General features: G+C 42.1%; 1 protein-coding gene across 3 annotated transcripts in view; it reads left to right on the top strand.

Moving 5' to 3' along the window:
* The window catches only part of NECAB1 (N-terminal EF-hand calcium binding protein 1), a 121,024-nt gene that overhangs the window by 27,878 nt on the left and 70,361 nt on the right, over positions 1-22,785 (top strand). For all 3 annotated transcript variants that reach the window (XM_073330607.1, XM_073330609.1, XM_073330610.1), the window contains exon 3: positions 4,249-4,357. In XM_073330607.1, coding sequence (XP_073186708.1) covers positions 4,249-4,357 — 109 coding nt within the window. The remainder of the gene's footprint in view (positions 1-4,248; positions 4,358-22,785) is intronic.

The following is a 22,785-nucleotide window of genomic DNA, read 5'->3' as shown; positions in this document are numbered from 1 at the left end:
TCCATGTGCTACTCTAACAGTTAATACTTATAGTCACTGTCCTTAGAGATTCCTGTTTAATTGGGACAATCTCTTTTTTATTCTCATTTCTTTGAAGGTAGTATTAGCAGTCTGTTCTGCACTGCAGGATGACCTATAAGAATTACCTTAGACTGCTCCGGGAATGGGCTCAGTTATCCATGCTATTTGCCCATCACATCCAGTGATTAATTGCCAGCAATTAGTTCTGCTGAACTTCAACAGTAAGATCTTGGAAGGCATTAAAAGCCCATTTCTGAAGTGTTCTAATCAGAAGAATTGCTCAAAATGTGATGCTTTGTCAGATTATTCCACTGGTTAAAAACACACTGGAATGTATGCACTCAGTCCTGTTTTTTCAGTCTTCACACTGTAGTTACAGGAAGATTGTACATAGAGGAAGATTCTTTGGTGTATAATCAGATAGCTCTAATAAATAGTATTTAAAAAAAAATCAGTCTGCTGTGTGCTCTCCTTATTAAGGCAAAGAGCTTGTATTTAACAGTTAAAATGACTATTATTTAAACATTACATACAACAGCAACCAGAACCTGGCACCGGCTGCAGCTCTTTGCAGTCCAGAACCCCACCTTCCAGAATGGAGAATGGCCATTGATCTTTGCAGCCACATACATATATAACAATTGCAGCAGCTCCATACCTGGTACAGACTGTACCAGTCTACTCAGATTTCGTTTCTGTGGCTCACAGAAAAACAGAAGCCATACATCCAACCCAACATGTTTTAAAATGTGGCTGCTGTCTTGAATTTTCAATGGTGCCTAAGTGATTTAGGAGCATAAGTCTCCTAAATTACTACAGCACTTTTGAAAATCCCATCTTGTATCCTCCTAGAAGGATGTATCACACCACACTACAGTGACACCAGCCAGTTTAAAAAGTATGCATGCCACAAAATGTGCATATCAGAGGTTTTTATCCAGCAAACAAATTAAGATGGAATCCAGCTCTGAAATGCTAATCGTTGGGAAATATTAGATAAGAGAGGTTGGGCAGAGAGTGAGTCAAGGATGTTGTGTCGTGTTAGTTCACTGCATGCTACAATTAAGGCCAAAGTAAAAAGCAGAGGAAACAGACTCTGCCAAATAATGCAGTAGCAGTATTATAATGAGACTGTTTCCCCTCAGGGTTAATTCAATTCCTATTACTGTTCTTCTAATTATTCCCATGATATGGTATTTTTCTCAAATCGCATTAGACTTTAGGCACCCGCTGCACCTATAACTAGCCATCAGTCATCAAAAGGCCAAGGTGGTGGTGGTGGTTTAGCCTTGTCTCAAACAGAGAAGATGTATAACCCAAGTATGAAAAAAAGTTGACGATATTTTAGTTTGAAAAATGGGGTTGACTCATGTCCCATCTGAGACTTGGCCTGGTCCACACTAGCAAATTAGGTTGGTTTAACTACATCGGTCGGGGTGTGAAAATCCTCATCTTAGTTAAGATGACCTAAATCCCCATGTAGACAGTGCTAGGTCAATGGAAGAATGCTTCCATCAACCAAGATACTGCATCTCGGGGAGGTGGATTATGTGTGTCGACAAGAGAATCCCTCCTGTTGCCGTAGGTAGTGTGTACACAGAATAACTGCAGCTGCACTGGCATAGCAGGGCTACTGTAGCATATTAAGTGTAGACAAACCCTAAACATTCTGGCCCAGATTTTTGAAGGTATTAGACATTGCTGCACTCAGCATTGCAATGACTAACTGATTTAGGAGTTGAAATATCATTTTCAAAAGGGGGCTAGGCACTTAGGAGTCTAAATCCCATCAACTGCTAATGGGATTTGGGCTCCTAAGTGCCTAAACCTCTTCTGAAAATGATATTTAGGTTTCTAAATCAGCTAGGCATTGCAATGCTGAGCACAGCAACACCTAATACTTTACAAATGTGGGTCTGTAAAATCACTGGCAGGATTTGTCAAGTTCATTAGCCCTGGAGTAGAAACTTGGTGCCCCTAACTCTTAACATTATTCAGTCTACAATTTAGTCACAGTGTCAGGAGCAGAGTTGTGAAGTTCATGGAGAGAGGGTCCTTGTGCAGGTTCTACAGAATATTCTACCAAAGCTCTCAGCCCTCTTTACATTCCAGGGGCCTTTGTAGACATCCACAGAATGGGATGTAACTAAGAGTTCAACTACTAATAGCAAGATTTTGACAGAAAAATATACATGATGGCAGGAAATTTTCTTGCCAAGTAACATTTCCAGGAGCAGTATTAGAAGTGGAACTTTTCTATGGATGCCCAGGGTCCAGAAAGACCTGCAAAGCTTAGGCCTAAATTAAGTCAGATTACTGATGTCTACTTTATGATGTCTGCTACAGGCAATAATTTCTCACAGATACAGACAGGAGTTGGCTATTTTCTTTGCTTCCAAGATATTCTATGACCAAGAGAATGTCTTGAGATTCTTCCCAGTACATTCTTGAGAGTGGCACTTACCCTTTTTTAGGTTTCAACCAAAGGTAGTGAGGAGGAGAGTTCTACATGGCCTGCCAGTTTGCAAATTACTTAGAGAAAGGTGGCTGGGCATCATTCTTCAATAAAGCCTTCCTGACACTAATGCAAAAACTAGAATTTTTTCTGGCTGATGGTGGGACCCAGAGCTGCAATTACATTTGCCATTCACCAAAACAAACTACATAGATATAAATGGGAGAAAAGGTGCTACTCTCACGGTCAGACAATAGACTGGTGGTACCCTTCTCTCCATGGCTTGAAACACTTGTGTTAAATTTCGCAGGGATGATTACAAATATACTATGTTACATTATTTGATCAATTGTTTTTATGTGTCTGCAAAGGTTGATTGGCAGATATACAGTACAGACCCATTTACGTGCGGATGTCGGGAGTCAAGCCGTCACGACCACGTGTTAATGGACCACGGGTTAAGAGGGCCATGCTGAAAAAGGGGTCTATGATTCACTTAGAAAAAAACGCCGTTATTTTCTGCTCTTTCTGGCTCGCATTTTTTTTCTTTCTTATGAAGTCTGTCATTCGCCGCAGATGAATGATTTTGATATTTTCTGCATTTTGCTCCTCCATAAATCTTACAACAGTTTCTACAGCACTAAGGGCTTCTGTGGGCAAAATTTTGACCTTTTCTTCAACATCCTTGTCGTCATTGTCATTTAGGCCTGCATTATTAGAATTCTCGCCATCACTTTCGCGGTCCGACCTAGCCTCTCAGCCCGTTAATATTTCTTCCTCGGACAGAAATTCTGAATTTAAAATAGTTTTTAACTCGGCGGAAAATGCATTCGTGGCCGATGCATCGGCTGATCGGCTTTCTCCAGAAATCGATACCTGCTTTTTAAAATGACTTATAAACCCCTTGCTGGCTTGGAATGATTCATCCCCCATTAAATTTCCAGATTTTGTCACTTTAGCTTGAAGAATTGGCCTACTTAGCGGCATTCCTTTCAGTCTTTCCTGAGCAAACCACGTGCGCATGGCTTTGTCTATTGTGGGTTTTGCTGAATAGCGCACATGTTTTTGCTTAAGCCCCACAGCAGAATCTATATTTTGTACAAAGCCATTCAGTTTAGATTAGTTTTTTAGCCATCCTTGGAGAGTAGATTCAGCAATCTCAATATTTTTTGAAACTTTGGCCTGGGTTTCTCCGCTATTTACTCAATCTATTGCATCTAGCTTTTCTTCTACAGTGTAGGAATGCCGACGCTTGCCCTCTGCCATTATATTAGGCCTATGGTTAAAATTTTCTAATGTAGTGTATATATATTACTATATAACTATTATATATCTCTCTAGTGTGACAATGACTAAGCGTGCGTGATACGTCTTACCAATATCAGTAAAGACATAGAACACATTTCCGCTCCGCACTTCCTGTCGATTTCTGTTAGTGAGCAAATCTGTTGTGCTACATAGCAAGTTCCTGTACCACATGTTAATGAGTCTCGCGTGTTAAATAGGTAGCACTGGGAGGCATGGCGCTCCCGCACATTAAGCGGATTCGTGCTTAAACGGGTCTGTACTGTACTACTATTATTGATGCATTTAATTTAATACTCACTACATGGCCTGAACACAATCTGTTATCAAATTTCCAAATAAATTTAATCTAAACATCTAGTCCCATGATTCTATTTTTTAAAATCTCCTGTTCAGATTCCTTAAATTAAAGGAGACAACAAACTGTATATGTAGCTAATGATGTTTTGCATTCTTCTTGGTTTCAGATGATGGCAAACTGTCTTTTGAGGAATTCAAAGCCTACTTTGCTGATGGAGTTCTGAGTGGAGAAGAATTGCACGAGCTTTTTAACACCATTGATACACACAATACTGAGTAAGTATCCTCGGCTTACAACCAAGTGCTACGTTTTGTATTTGAAAAGAAGTTTAATTTTGGCAAAAAAAACTTAAGCTGTTTTTATACAAGAGAGTTGTTTCAGGGAAATTATAATGCCCAATTATGTACTCTGGTAAGAGCAAAACAACTCATCAGCTGATCATCTACATATGTTTAAGTGTCCAAACATTCAGAAATACAGGCTTGCAGCAAGTGGTGTGGGCATCAGACACTGTGTACATCCGCTCATGAGGGCCGGTGGAATCAGGGAAAGGGAAGAGATGCTGTGGTCCTTTCCAGCTCTCAGGCTGGAGTAGCCTTGTTAGGACAGCTGCACAGCTGCGGAGGGAGCAGGTAGATTTCTGCCCTCACATAATGAATTGGGAGTTGAGCAGAGAGTTTGCCCGCAAGTAAGTAGTATGAAACCATCATAGAAAGTAGTGAGCAAATGTTACCACCTGATGACTGATGCTCTGTAGGAAATGGATTGATGTCTTCATTCATGTTTCTTGGAAATCACAAAACTCACATTACATTTCAGAATGGCTGACTGGTTGGCAGGGTCAGCAGAAGCTAAGGGTTTGAAGGATATAGAGAGGGAACCAACTTTTTGTCCCAAGTGTATCTCTCTCTGCGGTGGGTTAATGCAACGGCCAGGCCACCGAGGGAAAATTGTATCACTCCTCCCCATATGGCAGGTAGTCTTTGTATAGACTAAAGAGCAGTAAAAAAAAAGTTCCATAAAAAATAATTGGAAGTTTGGATTTTTTTCAACTAATTCCAAGTAGAAACCAGTTTACTAGCTAATCACAACAGTACTTGGCTAATCTGCATGCTGCATTATTCACACACACAAATATGGTGGCCTCCTCCCACTTCTCAGCAAAGACAGGGAAGCAGACCACTGTAGGGGGACCATTACTAAGACATTACATAAACATAATATAGCACAGTTACTAGCCATTCGTAGATGACACTGTAGTTGTCAAAAGATTTAGACAAAGTATTTTTGTGATGCATCATCCTTGCTTTGATTCATAGCAGCCCATCACACAGAGTCCACAGATACCAATCTAGTACCTTTCACGTAGACTACATTCAGTTTTGGTGCCATTTCTGTGGTCCAAAAGCTACTGAAGTGATGGCATTTATTACCTTTGGTTCCTAACAGGTTATAAAGCCATCCCATTTGCACCAGTCATTACTGGCTTTTTGGTTCTGTTCGCACTGTTTCTAAACTCAGCAGATCAGTTTTGCTTGTCTCAGTAGTGCTTACTGGTACCATATAGATGAAGACACTAATGTAGTAACTGACATTAGTTCTATTGCGCATGAAGGTTCTGATGTCATGCACTGCCAGTCCCTGCTGCTGCCTCAGTTTCTCTGCTTCCACAGGGTATCTGGTCCCAAGTCACTCTCCTAGGCGTCTCCAGAGAGCCCTATAGCTTTCCTAGCCCCTAGTCTCCCTATCTCTGATGAAACAGGCTCCCTCTTATGATGATAGCCCAGGGCTTCCTAGGTGAGGCCTAGTCACCTGACCCAACTGTTGTCAGTTGTTGGCTGTGTGTGTGTTCTCTCTGTGTGCTGCACTGGCTCTGACCAGATAGCCCATACAGCACACCTTGATCAAACTGCCCAAGAAGACCACAGACTCGATTCAGTGGCAAAAGTCAACCAGGTTTATTGCCAATAAAGCACAATATTAGTGCCCTATGTGTGTTACAGGTACACTCAGTACATGTATGCCTGTGACAATGGACTCAGCTCAGTGAACAGCAGGACTTTCTGCTTCCCCCTCGGCTGGACAAAGACACCCCCTCTGTGACCCCCCTTTTATACACTGATACAAGAAGTTACGTACTGCCCCTCTGACATGGCTAGTTACCACCTTTTCCCTTGTACCTGTTGGTTTGATCAAAACATGTCTATCCATCACCCTGTCATCCTGGCCTTATCTTTAAGAGAGGTCAGCGTGTCCCATACCATCTTCAGGGAGTGTGTCTGCACCATAATCCTTTATCAGAGTGTTTTGTTTCCAGCCTTCCTACGTGAATACTTATCACCTAGGAGTGCTTGTGTTTTTACAGCACCAGGCCTGTTTTTGCCAAGTTCATGTATCATATAGTGCAGGGGTTCTCAACCTTTTGCTTCCTGAGGCCCCCGCAACAGGATATTAAAAACTCCATGGCTCATCTGTGCCACAACTGTTTTTCTGCATATAAAAGCCAGGGTTGATGTTATGGGGTAGCAAGCAGGGCAATTGCTCAGGCTTCGGCTTCTGTCCCAGGTGGTGGGGCTTCGGCTTTCTGCCCTGGGTCCCAGCGAGTCTAATACTGGGCCTGCTTGGCAGCCCCCCCAAAACCTGCTCATGGCCCCCCAGGGGGCCCCAGACCCCTGGTTGAGAACTGCTGACATAGTGAACCTGCAAGTAGGCATCTACTTTGTAACAGGGCCTGACTTTTGCTCATAGCTTTGCTCTTGCTACCTTTGCTTTATATCAGCAGGACCTGACTTGGCCTTTGGCCTTTTATACCAAGCCTCATGTCTCCGGCTTTCTCTTTCTGCTACACCAACCACCTATCCAAACCAAAACCTATCACCTGAGAAATGGAAAGCAAGCCAGAGTTGAGACTGAGCCCAACTCCCCTGGAAATTTTAGCTCAACCTCTAACAAAGGGTTTTGAAAGCTAGATGGTAGAGTTTTGTAGGAAGCAACTCAGTTCATTCATTTTTTAATTTAATTTTTCAATCTGAATGGCATTGTTAAAATACTACAGCTTCTCACAGAAAAAAACATGTTCTTTAGCAAAAAAACTAAAATAAATCATAATAAGTAGTATGAATGCAAAATGCACATTCCAGATCTGAATGTTAAATAAGCAGCCTCTAGGGAGAGAAACCTGAAAACTCTTTAAAATGCCCTAAGGATATTTGTTAACCTAATAAAACTTCTGTTCTTCTCTTCAATCATGTTCAACATTAACATGAGGTCAAATCTTTAATATTCAAGTTCCTTCTAGTCTATAGAAATACATAATATACATTAAGAAGCTCAGTACTTTGATTATTTAAGAGCTTGGCCACTTTTTTATGATAGTTGGGATTTTAAATAAGGAACGTTTTGAAATGCTACAATTGATATCTGAGAACAGGCAGTGCAACTGGCACAGCCATCTGGGTTACTGAAATGTAAATCACTAAGCAAGAACATAGTGGAAAGCATGGTGTAAGAAGTAACCAGGAAAACACTCCCATGGGAAATATGTGAGGATATGTTGGGTTGTTTGTTTTGTTTTTTAATTGGCCACATTTGTCCAGGCCTTTTGTTCAACTTGACACTTTTGCGTGTGTGTGTGTGTGTGACCGACCCCTGCCTGCTCAGCATGGCACTGTGTCCCCCTCTAGTGGTGGCTAGGCCAGCTAGAGACTGATAAACCTGCTACAGGCTTGATTAAGAGAGAACTATCTTTTAGCTCAGGAAATAGAGGCTCATGAATTAAGCTCAAGAAATCCCAGATTTGATCCCTGCTGATGATGACCCACACAGGGGTGTTGGTGTTATACAAGTATCATATGACAAATTTTGAATGTTGCATCTGATCATTTCCAAAATTTCCGGGAACAGTCCAGGCACCAATGGCCAGAACCCTATTGATTTGGGGGAAAATCAGAAAACTTAAAGGAAGAAAATCTAGCACACATGGATCCTGCCATCTGTTTAGCACAGCCACCACTTCAAACAGCTCTCATTTGTCTATAGAGCAAAGAACTGGATGATGGCACTGTGATGTTCCCCTGGTGTTATCTGAACTGGTGATCTGCTAGGTCACTCCAATCCTCGATTCTGGGAGCCAGCCTTACCCTGCTCTGCTGTGAGAACCCCCACTCCCAGGATGTTCACGCACAGCCTCTGGCATATAAGCTGTTCCCAGCTATGTGAGTGAGCACTTTTGGCCAGCCGCTGCTTGGATTGTGCAACCGAATGACACTAGTCAATATCTCTGGTCCCAGACACAACCCTAGGAACCTCCATCTTGCAGTGTCCAGTTATACCTGCTGGACACTGCAAGCTTATATGAGTTTATCAATTTAACAAAGAAACTGATATGTACCAGGCTTGTTATCCCAAGGGGAGTCTCTGACATGCTTCAAACCAAACACACTGCTTTAGGTAGAATAAACAAATTTATTAACTACAAAACATAGATTTTAAGTGATTATAAGTCAAAGCACAACAAGTCAGATTTGGTCAAATGAAATAAAAGCAAAATGCATTCTAAGCTGATCTTCAGCCAGGCCTCCCCTTTGATCAGCACTTCAGTCGCTTGGTGGTGGTGTCTGTAGATGGAGGTGGAAGAGAGAGAGAGAGAGAGCATGGAAAACGTCTCTCCCTTTTATCATGTTCTTTCTTTCCTCTTGACTTTGACCCCCACTCTCCCCTTCAGAGTCAGGTGAGCATTACCTCATCGTAGTCCCAAACTGACTAAGGGAAGGGGGGTGACACACTCAAGAGTCCAACAGATCCTTTGTGGCTGCCTAGGCCAGTGTCCTTTGTTCCCGTGAGGCTGCCTGGGTTTGTCCCATACATTCCCTGATGAGGCGTAAACTGCCCCTCTGCTCCTAGAGAGTTTTGCCTGGGCCTCTGCTCCTGGAGAGTTTTTGCCTGGGCTTGTTTTAAGCCATGAGGACACATTTTCAGCCTCATAACTATACACATGAAATTACAACCTATAACATTACTATAACTACAACAATGCTCAGTGCATCGTGAGCCTTCTGAAGACACCTGACATGACAAAGTTTGCATTGGATACCACACAATCATTTTATAAAGGATGAACATGGGGGTGCAGGGTGTTCCCCCAAGGCACAGAGTGTCACAGGCAGCCATTAATGCCCTCCAGCATAACAGAACCTCTGCTTATTCTCCCAATAGGGCGTGGTATTCTGGCACCCTGAATGATTTATCTCCTAGACAAATAATGATGGGAGGAGAAGGGGAAATGGGGGCATGCACACAGCCTCTGGCATGGGGCAGAGAATGGGGGATCCTGGTAGAGTGGGAAGGGAGAATAGGGATGGGGCTGGTGCACATAGTCACCAGCATGCAAGGGAGAATGGGGGACCATGGTAAGGGAGGAGGAGGAATGGGGGCACACAGAACCTCAAGCAGATGGGCGATTAGGGATGTTGCGGGGAGTCGCTGAACTAGAAGGGGATGGGAGGATGACACAGAAAGAGCTTGTGGAGGGGAACGGAGGGATGAAAAAAGCCTCCAGCATGTGCAACAAGCTCAGCCCACATAAGTTATAAAGTGTGTGCTCCCATAGAATCATAGAATTGTAGGAAGGGACCTCAAGAGATTATCTAGTCCAGGCTCCTGCACTCACGGCAGGACTAAGTATTATCTAGACCATCCCTGACAGGTGGTTGTCTAATCTGCTCTTATAAACCTCCAATGATGGAGATTCCATAACCTCCCTAGGCAATTTATTCCAGTGTTTAACCACCCTGAGAGTTAGGAAGTTTTTCCTAATGTCCAACCTAAACTGCTCTTGCTGCAATTGAAGCCCGTTGCTTCTTGTCCTATCCTCAGAGGTTAAGAACAACAATTTTTCTCCCTCCTCCATGTAACAACCTTTTATGTACTTGAAAATTGTTATGTCCCCTCTCAGTCTTCTCTTCTCCAGACTAAACAAACCCAGTTTTTTCAATCTTCCCTAATAGGTCATGTTGTCTAGACCTTTAATCATTTTTGTTGCTCTCCTCTGAACTTTCTCCAATCTGTCCACATCTTTCCTGAAATGTGGTGCCCACAACCGGACACAATACTCCAGATGAGGCCATAACAGCATGGAATAGAGTGGAAGAATTACTTCTCATGTCTTGCTTACAGCACTCCTGCTAATCCATCCGAGAATGATGTTTGATGGAACAGGGTTACACTGTTGACTCATATTTAGCTTGTGATCCACTATGACCCCCACACATGGGCGGCGGGTATTAAAGGCTGGGGCAGGCTAAGCCTCCCCTGACCCAGGCTCTGGCCCCACCCATGTTCCCCTGGGATGCCCCACCCTCCCTGTCCCTCTACCCTGAAGTCATCTGGGGCTCAGCTCCAACCAGCTGCCAGGAGCTCAGGCCCATTGTCAGCCAGGGGCAGCACTCAGGCTCACCTGGGGGGACAGGGGCCATGGGCCAGCAGCCTGGCCCAGTGCTCAGGGGGCCAGCAGCTCGGCTGGGTACTGGGGCTAGGCTGGCACTCTGGGGGGCCAGGCTGGTACTCGGGGGGGCTGGCACCTTAGCCAGATACTGGTGGGGGCGAGGGGATGCCCGGCATTGCTGGGGTGGGCAGGCCAGGGCTCCTCCAGCTGCAGAGCGGGCCACGGGGCTCGGGGGGATGGGGCCAGCGGGCTAACCTCCCCAAATGGGGGGTTCACCCACCACACATGCCCCCACATCCCTCTCTACAGTACTCCTTCCTAGCCAGTCATTTACCATTTTGTATGCCTGCAACTGTTTGTTTCTTCCTATGTGGAGTACTTTGCATTTGTCCTTATTGAATTTCATCCTGTTTACTTCAGACCATTTATCCAGTTTGTCCAGAGCATTCTGAATTTTAATCCTACCCTCCAAAGCACTTGCAACCCTTCCCAGCTTGATATCAGCCACAAACTTTATAAATGTACTCTCTATGCCATTATCTAAATCATTATTAAATGATTTAGCACTGAACCCCTCTCAATATGCCCTTCCAGCTTGACTGTGAACCACTGATAACTAGTCTGTGGGAACAGTTTTCCAACCAGTTATACACCCACCTTATAGTAGCTCCATCTATATTGTATTTCCATAGTTTCTTTTGAGAAGGTCATGCAAGATAGTATCGAAAGCCTTACTAAAGTCAAGATATACCACATCTACTGCTTCTCCCCCATCCATTTTCCCTTGGTGTGTATCAAGAAGTCAGGCAGGAGGGAGGGCTAATAAGGTTCCTTTTAAGAGTGTGAAGCTTTAGCATGGTCACTTGACAGAACATACCTATAGCTAATTCAAAACTGAAACTTTTGTAATAGTGATGAGGTTTTGTTTTCTTACATGATACAATATTTTTACTTTGACTTTGCAGCTGGCAAGTATCAGACATTGTTTGATCTTTCATCCTAATAGAAATGCAGAAAAATAATTTTTAGGGCTTTCCATAGACCCCTTTTGCCTTTAAAGCTCTGTCGTCAGGAGGCACTATGATGGAGGCATGTGGCAACATGCCAGAAATCTGATTGAGTTAGTGAAGAGAAAGAAAACTTGGACAATGCAGTATGAATCCTGAGTCCATATTGATACAGTTTTCCAACCCAGAACACAAGTTCACATGCATGAAGAAAGCCAAAATGTCACTAATTAGCATCACACACAATTGCTGAAAAGGGCAGGTTACATAAAATGTCTGATATTAACACATTAGCTCAGAAAAGGATCAAAGTGTTCATTGAACCTTACAAAGTTTTGTTATGCAAGTGTAAGAATCATGTACATGTCAAACTGCCCTAAAACCATCCATTGTGTGATGCCTCTCACTTGCAAATTATCCTAGAGAAGAAAATGAAATTCTTGATTTATGCTTATGGCTGCTCAGTAGCTTAAAGCTGCAGTTCAGTAGGGAAGAATGAGAATAAAATTACTGTACCTAGGATACAACCAGCAAGTGAACATTTGTACAGGTGTTTTCACATTTTAATCCAGTTAAATAAAAAACAATCTAAGCTGTAACAAACAAGACTCTTTCTCAGTCTCATCCTTCTCTCTCTTCCCCTCACCCCCCCAGCCCAAGAGCTGTGTGAAACATTCCACTTGAAACTTCAACATTCAAGGGTCTCAAAGTTAGCCTAGTCTGTGTCCAAGGTGCTCCTGCAAACACAGGGCCAAATCCTTAGCTGGTGTAAATCAATGTAGCTCCATGTAAATCATTACAATGGAGGAACCTCAGCTGCTTTCATGGAGCTACATCAATTCATATGGGATATGGATTTGATTCACAGAATCCTATGGGGCAGAATGAGACCCTGTATGAGTTGCATCACAAAAGCCTCTAGGGTAGCCCATCTTGAGAGGGTTGGAGGGGCCTTGAATATCTTTTCCCCCCATATAGCTGCACCTATTAGCCCACTGAAGAACCATTTTGATAGGTTCCAGTGAAATCCTCTTTCCTCCCATTTTAGTGTTTCAGATCAAAAACTGATTTTAGATACAGTAACATGGAAAAACCTTTTGTTCCACTTAGCCTGAGCTATCAAAATGGTGGAGAAAAAGGTGATAGGAGAAACTGCAAAAACCAGAACAGATAGTCTTGGAATCCCACTCAGCTGCCTGGTTGTAACAAGTGGGATTTGTAAGGCTTCTCTATTTGTGCTCGCCTCCACCAATGGAGTTTCCTGATATCTTTCCTGTGTTTTTTAGCACTACTGTGCCATGAAGGTGAACACTGTTGGCTTGTCCCTTTCTATAACCTTTTGTTCCACTTAGCCTGAGCTATCAAAATGGTGGAGAAAAAGGTGATAGGAGAAACTGCAAAAACCAGAACAGATAGTCTTGGAATCCCACTCAGCTGCCTGGTTGTAACAAGTGGGATTTGTAAGGCTTCTCTATTTGTGCTCGCCTCCACCAATGGAGTTTCCTGATATCTTTCCTGTGTTTTTTAGCACTACTGTGCCATGAAGGTGAACACTGTTGGCTTGTCCCTTTCTATAACCTTTGTGTACAAGCAACACCCTAAATACACAATGTAAAACGAGAGATTTGTTTTTAACATACTCCTCATGGTGCACACATCAAAGGAGCAGAATCCAAACACAGAAGAAGCCTAGAACTCGATATATGCAACTTTTATCCTACTAATTAACCAACCACTTACAGAAGATGGCACTTCTGTCTTCCATACACTAAAACATCCCCATAGAGGCTTATGCCTTTGGTCATCCAGCTCTTCCAGAGATTTACTCAGTCCTCACACCTTCAAACCAGGTTATCTACAAAGTGCTTTCACCTCTCTGGGACTCTACAGGAAATGAGAGACACACAGCTCATCCTTCCCATTCTTTATTACTAATTTGGTTATGTGGTTAGGGCAAAGGTCTAGGACATCCTGTGCAATGACCTGTGGTAAGATGTTATATTGATAAACTACTAGCTTAGGACTTGAGTGACCTGGGTTCAACCCCCTGCTCTTCTGCAGACTTCCTGTGTGACTTTGGGCAGGTCATTTGAAATCAGTAGGAGTTAGGCATCTCCATTCCTTTAAAAATGTGACCCTTCCTCTTTCTGCGTCTCAGCTCCCCATCTGCACAGGGGGATAATAGCACTTACCTACTACACGAGGTGTGGAGGATAAACATATCAAAGACGGTGAGGGGCTCGGATACTAGGGTGATGGAGGCCATGAAAATGTCTAAGATAAGTAATTTCTATTAAAGCTAAATTGTCTTACTCAGCAAAAGGCAAAATCCACCCTTCCCTGACTGTAGTCAGCCTCCAGCTCTTAACAGTTTAACACTGGAACCAGCCAGCGACAGTTATGGCAATTTCCTGCAATACCTTTGGGAGATCTCACTGTGTTACTGTATCATTGGGAGACTATGCAATTCCACCTGGCGGGGTGACCACAGCTTCTCCAGGAACTAAGAAAAGTGGAGGGTGATTAGACAAATTCACTCAGGATCTAACACCTCCAGAGAAGTACCATCACCTGGAAAGGCTCACATATACTGGTTCGGACTGGATTCTTCAGTGACCAATAGACAAAGAAAGGACTTTTGGATAAACAGTCTGAATTTAAACTGACTCAGGGCCTTCTTTCTGATCCATCAAATGGACAGAACCATCTGACCAACGGGGCGGGGAGGGAGGCGGGCCAATCGTAAGGGAAGAGTTGGAAGAACTGACACCTACCAGAGCCCAGGGTTGGAGTTGGGGTGACCTTGCTAAACTTTTTAGCATGTGCTTAGGTTTCTTTATTGTTTTGCATATGTTTTTTCTGTAATCCTTTTACTTTAAGAATACATGGGTTAGCTCAGAAAGAGGTGTGTGGTAACTTGTAACTGCTGGCAATTACAGCTGTGCATAGCCTTCAGCGAGAAAGCAAAGCACAGATCCTGTTCAGGCAGTCTGGCTTGCTGAAGATATCACAGTTTAGGCAGGGAACCATGCAGCCTGGAAAGATCCTGGTCAGCAGGGACAGAGATGTGGTTCTCTGCCTGAAAGAGATGATGGCTGTGGAGTCTGGAGCCTAGAGTGGGTGCCCTCAAGGGACAATGGAAGAGGAATATCGGTGAAGTTGCCATGAACTGTGACATAGCCTACCTCCCCCATTTAGAAATACCACACCACAAAAGACAGAGAATGGCATATTGAGGAGTTACCATGAGAACTACTACTGCCATCTCTATAGTGCCTCTATAGTGCCTCTATAGTCTCAGATGCCAGTTTTGTCACAAATGCAGACTTTGGGTTGTTCCTACTTGCACAAAGCCTTTAACTCTGCCAAATTCAAAATCCCACCTAGGCTGCTCTTTGTAACGTAGAACTGTATGGCATTGTATCCTGAAGCCTAACCCTAGAGAGGAGGAATGGTCTTGTAGCTGAATCACTGGGCTAGGGCTCAAGAGATAGGAGTTCTGTTCTTGGGTCTTCCACACAGATTTACTCTGTAACCTTGGGCAAGTCATTTAATCTGCAGATGCCTCAAATCCCCCTCTCTCTCACTGATGAGTTGTAAGGATAAATGCAGTGATGCTTGTGAGGCAATCAGATCTTACTGAAGTGAGTGCCATGGAAAAAAGTCTATAAATTGTTTAAAAAGAAAAAGATACTGAACATATACATTTCTGTAAGTGTGGAGAAGCCACACCTTTGACTTTAATACCTTTGAGTGAACTCTCCAAGCCAAATACATATTAAAACTATACTCCTCAAGTTTTGTAATCTCAATTTGCTAGAAGAGGGGATTTAACTGCATTTTAGTAATTTAGATATTTGAAAAGAGAAGATCAAAGCTAATGTAATGATATTACAATACAATAGAGCTGAATAAAATTAAGCAGTGCACATGCTGAATACTACTGACTACTGAAATAAGCAAAACAAATTGTCAATGTTATATTAGGCAAGCAATAAGGAAACTAGTCTTCATTTTGCAGTAATTAAGGTCATGTCTGTTCTGTTCAGGTAACTCAGTGTAAGCTCTGCACCTTACTGTTTGGTGCATATCAGGTGGCACTTAAGTCTATAACAAATCTTATCTTTTATGTAAATGTATAGCCAACTGCTGCCTCTGTTACTTTAATTACCCGAAGAAAGCCATATAAAAATTATACACCAATGCAACACCATGGAGCAAAACTTACTGTTGTATGGAATGGTGATTGATCATTGCCATTAATGGTTAGCGTCTGCAGGAGAGTTAGTCTGATGTTTGCACATATTACTTCTGCAAGTTGACTTTATGTTTATTACTCCTGGGGGCATTCTGCACCAAAACATTAAAAATTCTGCACACAATATTTTAAAATTCTGGAAAATTCTGCACATTTTATTTGTCAAAAGAACACTACATAATCGCCCAGTTTCAATTATTTTGGTAATTTATTTCAAAATACCTGTTAGCAAGTATGTCTGTTAACAATGCAGACACACACACAAATTCCCCCAGGAGTAGAGAGTTAAAGGAATCATTATGACAACCCAGGTCCTATTTCTCTGCCCACTTCCCCCCCCCCCGCCAGAGCCCAGCCGGGGAGCCAGACACTCACAACCACTCCCCACCCCAGAGCCCACCTGTGGGCCACCCCAGCCAATACACCTGAACCCCCTCCTTCCCAGAATCCAATCACGGGGCCCCTCCAGCCCAGATACCCACCAGATACCCTTCTGCCTAGTCCAGTGGCCCCTAGTGGCACATAGCAGCACTGAAGCCCATTTCTGTGGAAAAGGAAATTCTGTGAGCACAACATTAATTTCTGCAAAATTCTGCATTGTGCAGTGGTGCTGAATTCCCCCAGGGGTCGTTTAGATCTCTTCTAAGCCCTGCTCCTGGTCCCACTGAAGTCAAGGACAAAACATCTAAGGACAGATCCTTGATTTCATTGGAGCTATGACATATTAGGTCAGGCTTGACAAAGCCCTAGCTGGGATGATTTAGTTGGGGATTAGGTCCTGCTTGGAGCAGGGGGTTGGACTCGATGACCTCCTGAGGTCCCTCCCAACCCTGATATTCTATGATTCTATTACTCCAGCTGAGGATTTTTTCTCAGTGGTGAATTTATATTTCAGTGGACATGTCTCTTGTGATTTGTGTGTGTATGTACACAGATAGTCAATTTTTTTACAAGTCTATATTCATTTTTGAAGAAAAATGCAGAAAATAAGCAAGATGTTTAATACAATAATTGTTATTAGCATCAGGACAGAGGAACATTAAACATGCAAGTCTACTGCTATATGTTTTTAGCTTCTGGTTTGTGTGTCCCCCCCCCCCCCGCACCTCCTTTTGACACAGGAAGGCGGGTGTATATGACATCTGTTCATTACAAATATAATCTAAAAATGTTGGGTTTTAATAATGACATCATATATGAGCCATGTCACTTGAATTAGTTCCTCATGTGACACCAAACTGAGTGTATTTCCATATATTGTCACCATTAAAAATATTTTGTTTCCTAGTGATCATTTTACTGCAAAGATTAAATTTGTCAGTGCTGAGGATCACTGGGCTATAAAATTATAAACGACTCCTAGCACAGAAATATTTTTGAATGTCTTCAGTCTAGTGGTCCATAAACCAACCATTTAACTTCTTGGATTTAGGCAGAAATACCCCGCACAGGCAGATTATTTCATAATTGTCTGTGAGAGTTTTACAGCTTTTCCCGAAGCCATCTGGTACTGGCTACGTAAAGACACAGGGATAGTGGACTAACTGGATCTTTGTCTTGACCCAGCAACTCCTGATTTCCTATTTGCCAGAAAGGACGGGGAGGGACAATACAGAGGATGAAGTTTTGTGGCAGATGAAATCTGAATGACCTTCAACAAACAACTTTCTGATTATTCAGAGCCTCTGTGCTTTAAAGTGGATTAAAAACCAGTCTTACAGATAAAAAGCTAGCAGACTGCTTTTATTAAGACACCAAGACATTCTGCCTAACATGTTATTTACACAAAACAATTGCTTTTGTAGGCACCAAATTAGCTATTCATCTGCATTAAATTTTCGGTGTGATATTGTTGGCTTTGTTTCCATCATTAATGGTAAATCATAAGGGGGAGATTTTCAAAGGCATAAAGGACTCAACTCCCATTGAAAGTCATTTCTATTTGTGCCTTTTATAATCTCCTTAACTTTTAGGCACTCCCACATTGTACCTCAATAGTCAAGGATATACAAGTCTCTGTAGAAATTCATGGAAGGCTAAAAGGTGAGATACAAAGTCTCAGCGACAAAGAGCTTTCCTTTTACTATTTTAAGAAAAAGATTAAGATTCGTCAACTCTAATTAACTCTGTGTTCCAATCCAGGATGGCCCCAAAATGGGCAACAGTCTATTCCTGCCGCACACAAAAGCACAATTCAGCCAAACCTGAGGATTAGGGCCACTGTATATAATAAGGTATGCATTTCATCATCAGTCTTTACCATGGCAAATCACAAAGGGACATGGGCTCCTTGCAGATCAAGTGCCACCCAGATCAATTTCTGGCTAGGTGATTTGGCTGTATATTCAGTTTATGTCCACAACTGGCAATTTTATCATGCCACTGTTGCTTTTGTCATGCTCACATGATCAATGGCTGTGTAACAGCATTCCTTGGTACACACACTTCTGAATTTATTGGTCTTCCATTCTAATAATATGGTTTCCTCTCTCCACAGGAATTGAGCCAGACTCATTGTTGGCTCTTCTTCATCAAGGGCTACTTAAAGTAGTACTTTGAAAGTTCAAGTTCAAGGACCTAATTCTCCATGGTTTTATCCCTTATGTGGACATTCATACCTGTGCCAAGTGAATGTAAAACACCATTATTCTGACTGGGTAGCGTTTTGTATTCACTTGGCACAGGTGTAAATGCCCACACAAGGTTCAGGACAATAGAGAACAAGGCCCAAAAGCTCCACTGTCTTTGAGTTATCACTGCACAAAGAAGATCTCAGATTGCTTCTTAAGGTGAAAATAGTGTACTTACTTTTCCCTACTCTGATAACTCAAAAACGGCTAAAGGATTTTCAGTTTTCAAAAATCCAATTTTTGCAAAACACAGGAAGTTTAGACCAAAGGAAGAAAGTTACAGAGGAGGGAAAACAGAAAATTATAATCATCTCGCAGACTTAACGATTGCAATCCTAGTACATTTTCCTATGCACCCATTTGGATGGCAGCCTGGAACGTGCCAGTATTGTAAAGATTAAGAAAAAAAGAGTAATCATACATGACTTGCTTTTTCTGGCTTTCTGACTTCAAATTTCAACCTTAACAATATTTAAATTGGGGTTTTTTTTAATTCAATTGCTTCTTGGCCTTTGAATTATGACTCACTAAATCAAACCCTTTCTCCCACCATTGCTAAATTTACATTTGATAAGGAAGAAAGGCAACTTTTTTTATTGTAATTGTGTGAACCTAAGCACTAGAACAATGAGTTCATTATCCCCATTAGAATCTTTATATCTTAGTATTTTAATAAGCTCTCACGTGCTTTGTAAACCCATTTTTGTTTCAGTGTTGCCCTTTCCTTCCTCAGTACATTGGGTTGTAATACTTTTAGAAAATGTCACTGAAGCCCCAATTCCCCTAAACATGCCAGTATGTACTTAACTTTATGCACATGCTTAAAATATCCCTACTCAGGAAAGCACTTTCAGCATGGGCTTAAGCATTTGGTGGCACTGATGCCAAACATATTGTATTGTGTTTCTTGTGTCTCTCTTCACTAACTTAATTCAAGATAATATTAAAGTAAAATTATTTTACATCCTATCATAACTTCACAGTAGATTATGAGGTATGACTCAAAAATGCTTTGCTTATTATCTGTGCTACTGCCTGAATAGCTGTAGCCAGAGGAGAGGAGAGAATACACTGCACAAACATCAATACGTTGGGATCCATTTATAAACATAACATTGAATGTGTGGGAAGAATTTAAATATCTGGGATATATCATGGGCCAAATCTTGGTCCAGTGAGTGCAACAGCACTTGAGAGTATGGGGGTGCAAGGTGACCCATAAAAGAGCACAGGAGGAGGGACAGAAGGCTCTTCAGAGTGGCTATGTCCCCTCCCCATGCAGGGAGCAGGAGGAGATAATGGGGTGTGTGAAAAAGAGAACAGACAAATAATTCAGCTCTGTCTCCACAATGCACCTGGTAACATCTTTGTTCTAGTATCTCACAGAATGTATACTGCCACAGAAATAGACCTAGTGCAGGTTACTGCTCCCTGTAGCAATGGGGACACCAGGTCCAGCAAAACTGCCGGATCTATGAGCAGCACAATAGCCACTGCCCCCAACATGGGGCAGGAAGCAATGTGTCACGATCTAGCCCTAAGATTTGGTGGGCCAATCAATGACGTTATCCTGAAGTTGAGTGTGCTGCATTTTTTCACTACAGTGGCATACAGATCAGCCTTTCAGATCCCCTCATGGGCACCTTTGCCTGCATTAAACCAAGATGGAAGGCCTCTTTCATGGCCCCTCATTAGAATCATGGCTTCACCAGTTTCTCAGATATTAATTTCAGTTTGTTGGAATTTTAAAAGTTAACCCATTTACCCGGGGACATCCAAGCCCTTCCTTGTCCCCAGTCTTCAAAGTTCCAAAATACACCGTTCTGAAAGCATGCCTTTTTGCCATAATAGTAGCCCTATGCACTACTGATTCATTAGGCCAGGTTGTGATACATTTTCTTGGACAAACTCTATGTACATATTTTCAGGCTGTCACTAATTCTGAGCCCTCAAATTTTATTGTAAATGACAAGGATCCCATGCTTCCATCCAGTGGGAGTCTCTGAAATAGTTCTTGGTTACAGTGAATAACTTCTGGCGCTCATTACAAATGCAAATACGCCCGCTAGTGCCTTCTACACTTGCCCAGTAATTGTTCTAATAATGGCATCCTTGGGAAAAGTTGTCAGAAGATGACAAGAATATCTGTCAGGATTACAAAATAAGAACTGCCATCAGACTGTAACCGGGATTCTACGTTCATGATTGACAAGAGGACACAGTGTGATAACTGCATCACTCACAGCTGACTGAAATGGGCCAGTGGGTAATAATTCTTGAAGATTTATTTTAAAGATACTGGGCCACATTTTCAGCTCCACTCTGCTGTGCAAAAGGAACAGAAATTGCACGCAAATCCCCAGGGAGTGCCGAACTGGCATAGCCAGCGTCTGAGCTACTCCCCTAGTTCCTGCAGACATGGCCTAGAAGTAGTGCTGGGGATAGGTGATGGCAGGCACATGGACAAAGTACACTGCTGCCCAGCTACCCCCACATAATGGAGAGGCACTTGGGGACCTTGCCATTTGGAGTTATTGTAACTTATGCCTCGGCTACTCTAAACTATGTGAGGGATAGAGCAGAGTTGGGCAGAGAATCAAGGAGCCGTAACCAGCTTCCTGCCACTTCTACTCTGTTGCACTGAGCGGATCTTGGACACAGCAGAGAATCTGTCCCCCTTTTAATTCTCATGAAAGGTACCGGATTAACATTCCTGATGATCCAATTCCTCTGTGTGATCACAAGAGAGACTTGGCAAACTTCTCCTCACTGTCTTTCTAATGTGCCCCAAACTTCCTCCATACTAGGACTGAGAAGATACTTCAGGCCTCTAAAACTGGGCAGGTAGCAATATGTCATGCTCTAGCCCTCTGCTCCTGTGGTCCAATCAATCTGCATTACCCTGGAGTTAGTGTACTACACTTATTCAATACAATGGCATACAAATAACACAAGGCAATAGTGATTCTGCCAAGACCACAAAAAATGTGCAAGTTTGTGGCAGTTGTGAGGGTTACTGAATGTAAACTATAAAACTTCATTAGGTCAGCAAAACTTTAAGAATGGTCAATATTTATCCCTTACTTGGTTTTCCATCAAAATCAGAGAGACCATCTGAGTCCGATGCTGCTGCTGACATTCTGATTCTATATGCAAGAGGATTTACAACTGTCCAATAAAGTTAAAGGGAGAAAATATTGAACTCCATCGTCTTTTTTCTTCCCAAATACAATATGGAAATAAGACAGGCTTTATGAAAGCAGCAACATGGAACACAAACAGTCTCTCCAATTTGTTGAATTGCAGTTTATGGACAAATACTAACTTTTCTTTAAAATGTGATGGAACTGTTGAAAAGTTGTATGCACATATTTAACATTCAACAACAAATAGACTGGAAAAAGTATCATAAAAGAGGTGATGCCACCTTTTTAAATCGGGTCATTTTGCTAAAACTTCAGTTCAAGCATGAATTTTGCAGCAATATTCTCATCAACTTCCCAGAACCAGAGATTTGTATTTTATATTGTTTGCCAATAGGGATTATAAGCATTCAGATTATATACAGCATTGATTTTAGCTCTAAAACTAAGTGTGGAGGAAAAGGCAAGATGGTAATCAGAATGATCTGATTTTAAGGTCCAATATTTCATGAACCACCAAGGCTACTAAAAATCTGCTATACACAATAATGTGGACATACAAGATTTCAAATCTCATAATGTTTTGCGCAGCTCTGATGCTGATACAGCTTCTCTGAACAGGGTTCAAATAAAACTGGTTGGGAATTTTCTGTTAGAATGATTTTCCAAAGGAAAACTCAATTTCTGCAAAACTGAAATTTTAAGAGAAATTTCAATTTTGAAGAAAATTTTCAATTTTCCTCTGAGAAAAATCTAAACAAAAGTATTTTGCTTTGAGGCAGTTTTATCCAAATTGGAATATTTCATTTTGTTGTCCTAACCCAAATGTTTTGAATCAGTTCAACAAAACATTAAACTACATTTTTCTATCAGCACATTGCATTGTGGGAGTTGTAGTTCTGGGTCCCATTCTTTTCACTGAGCCATACTCCCAGGAAGACTGTATCTCCCATAATACAACATGGGTTTCAGAATAACAGCCGTGTTAGTCTGTATTTGCAAAAAGAAAAGGAGTACTTGTGGCACCTTAGAGACTAACCAATTTATTTGAGCATAAGCTTTCGTGAGCTACAGCTCACTTCATCGGATGCACACTGTGGAAAGTGTAGAAGATCTTTTATACACAAAGCATGAAAAAATACCTCCCTCCACCCCACTCTCCTGCTGGCAATAGCTTATCTAAAGTGATCACTCTCCTTACAATGTGAATGATAATAAGTTGG

Source organism: Lepidochelys kempii, chromosome 2 (genome assembly GCF_965140265.1).
Source record: "Lepidochelys kempii isolate rLepKem1 chromosome 2, rLepKem1.hap2, whole genome shotgun sequence".
Classification (NCBI taxonomy): Eukaryota; Metazoa; Chordata; order Testudines; family Cheloniidae; genus Lepidochelys; species Lepidochelys kempii.
This window is presented reverse-complemented; position numbering and strand designations above follow the sequence as displayed.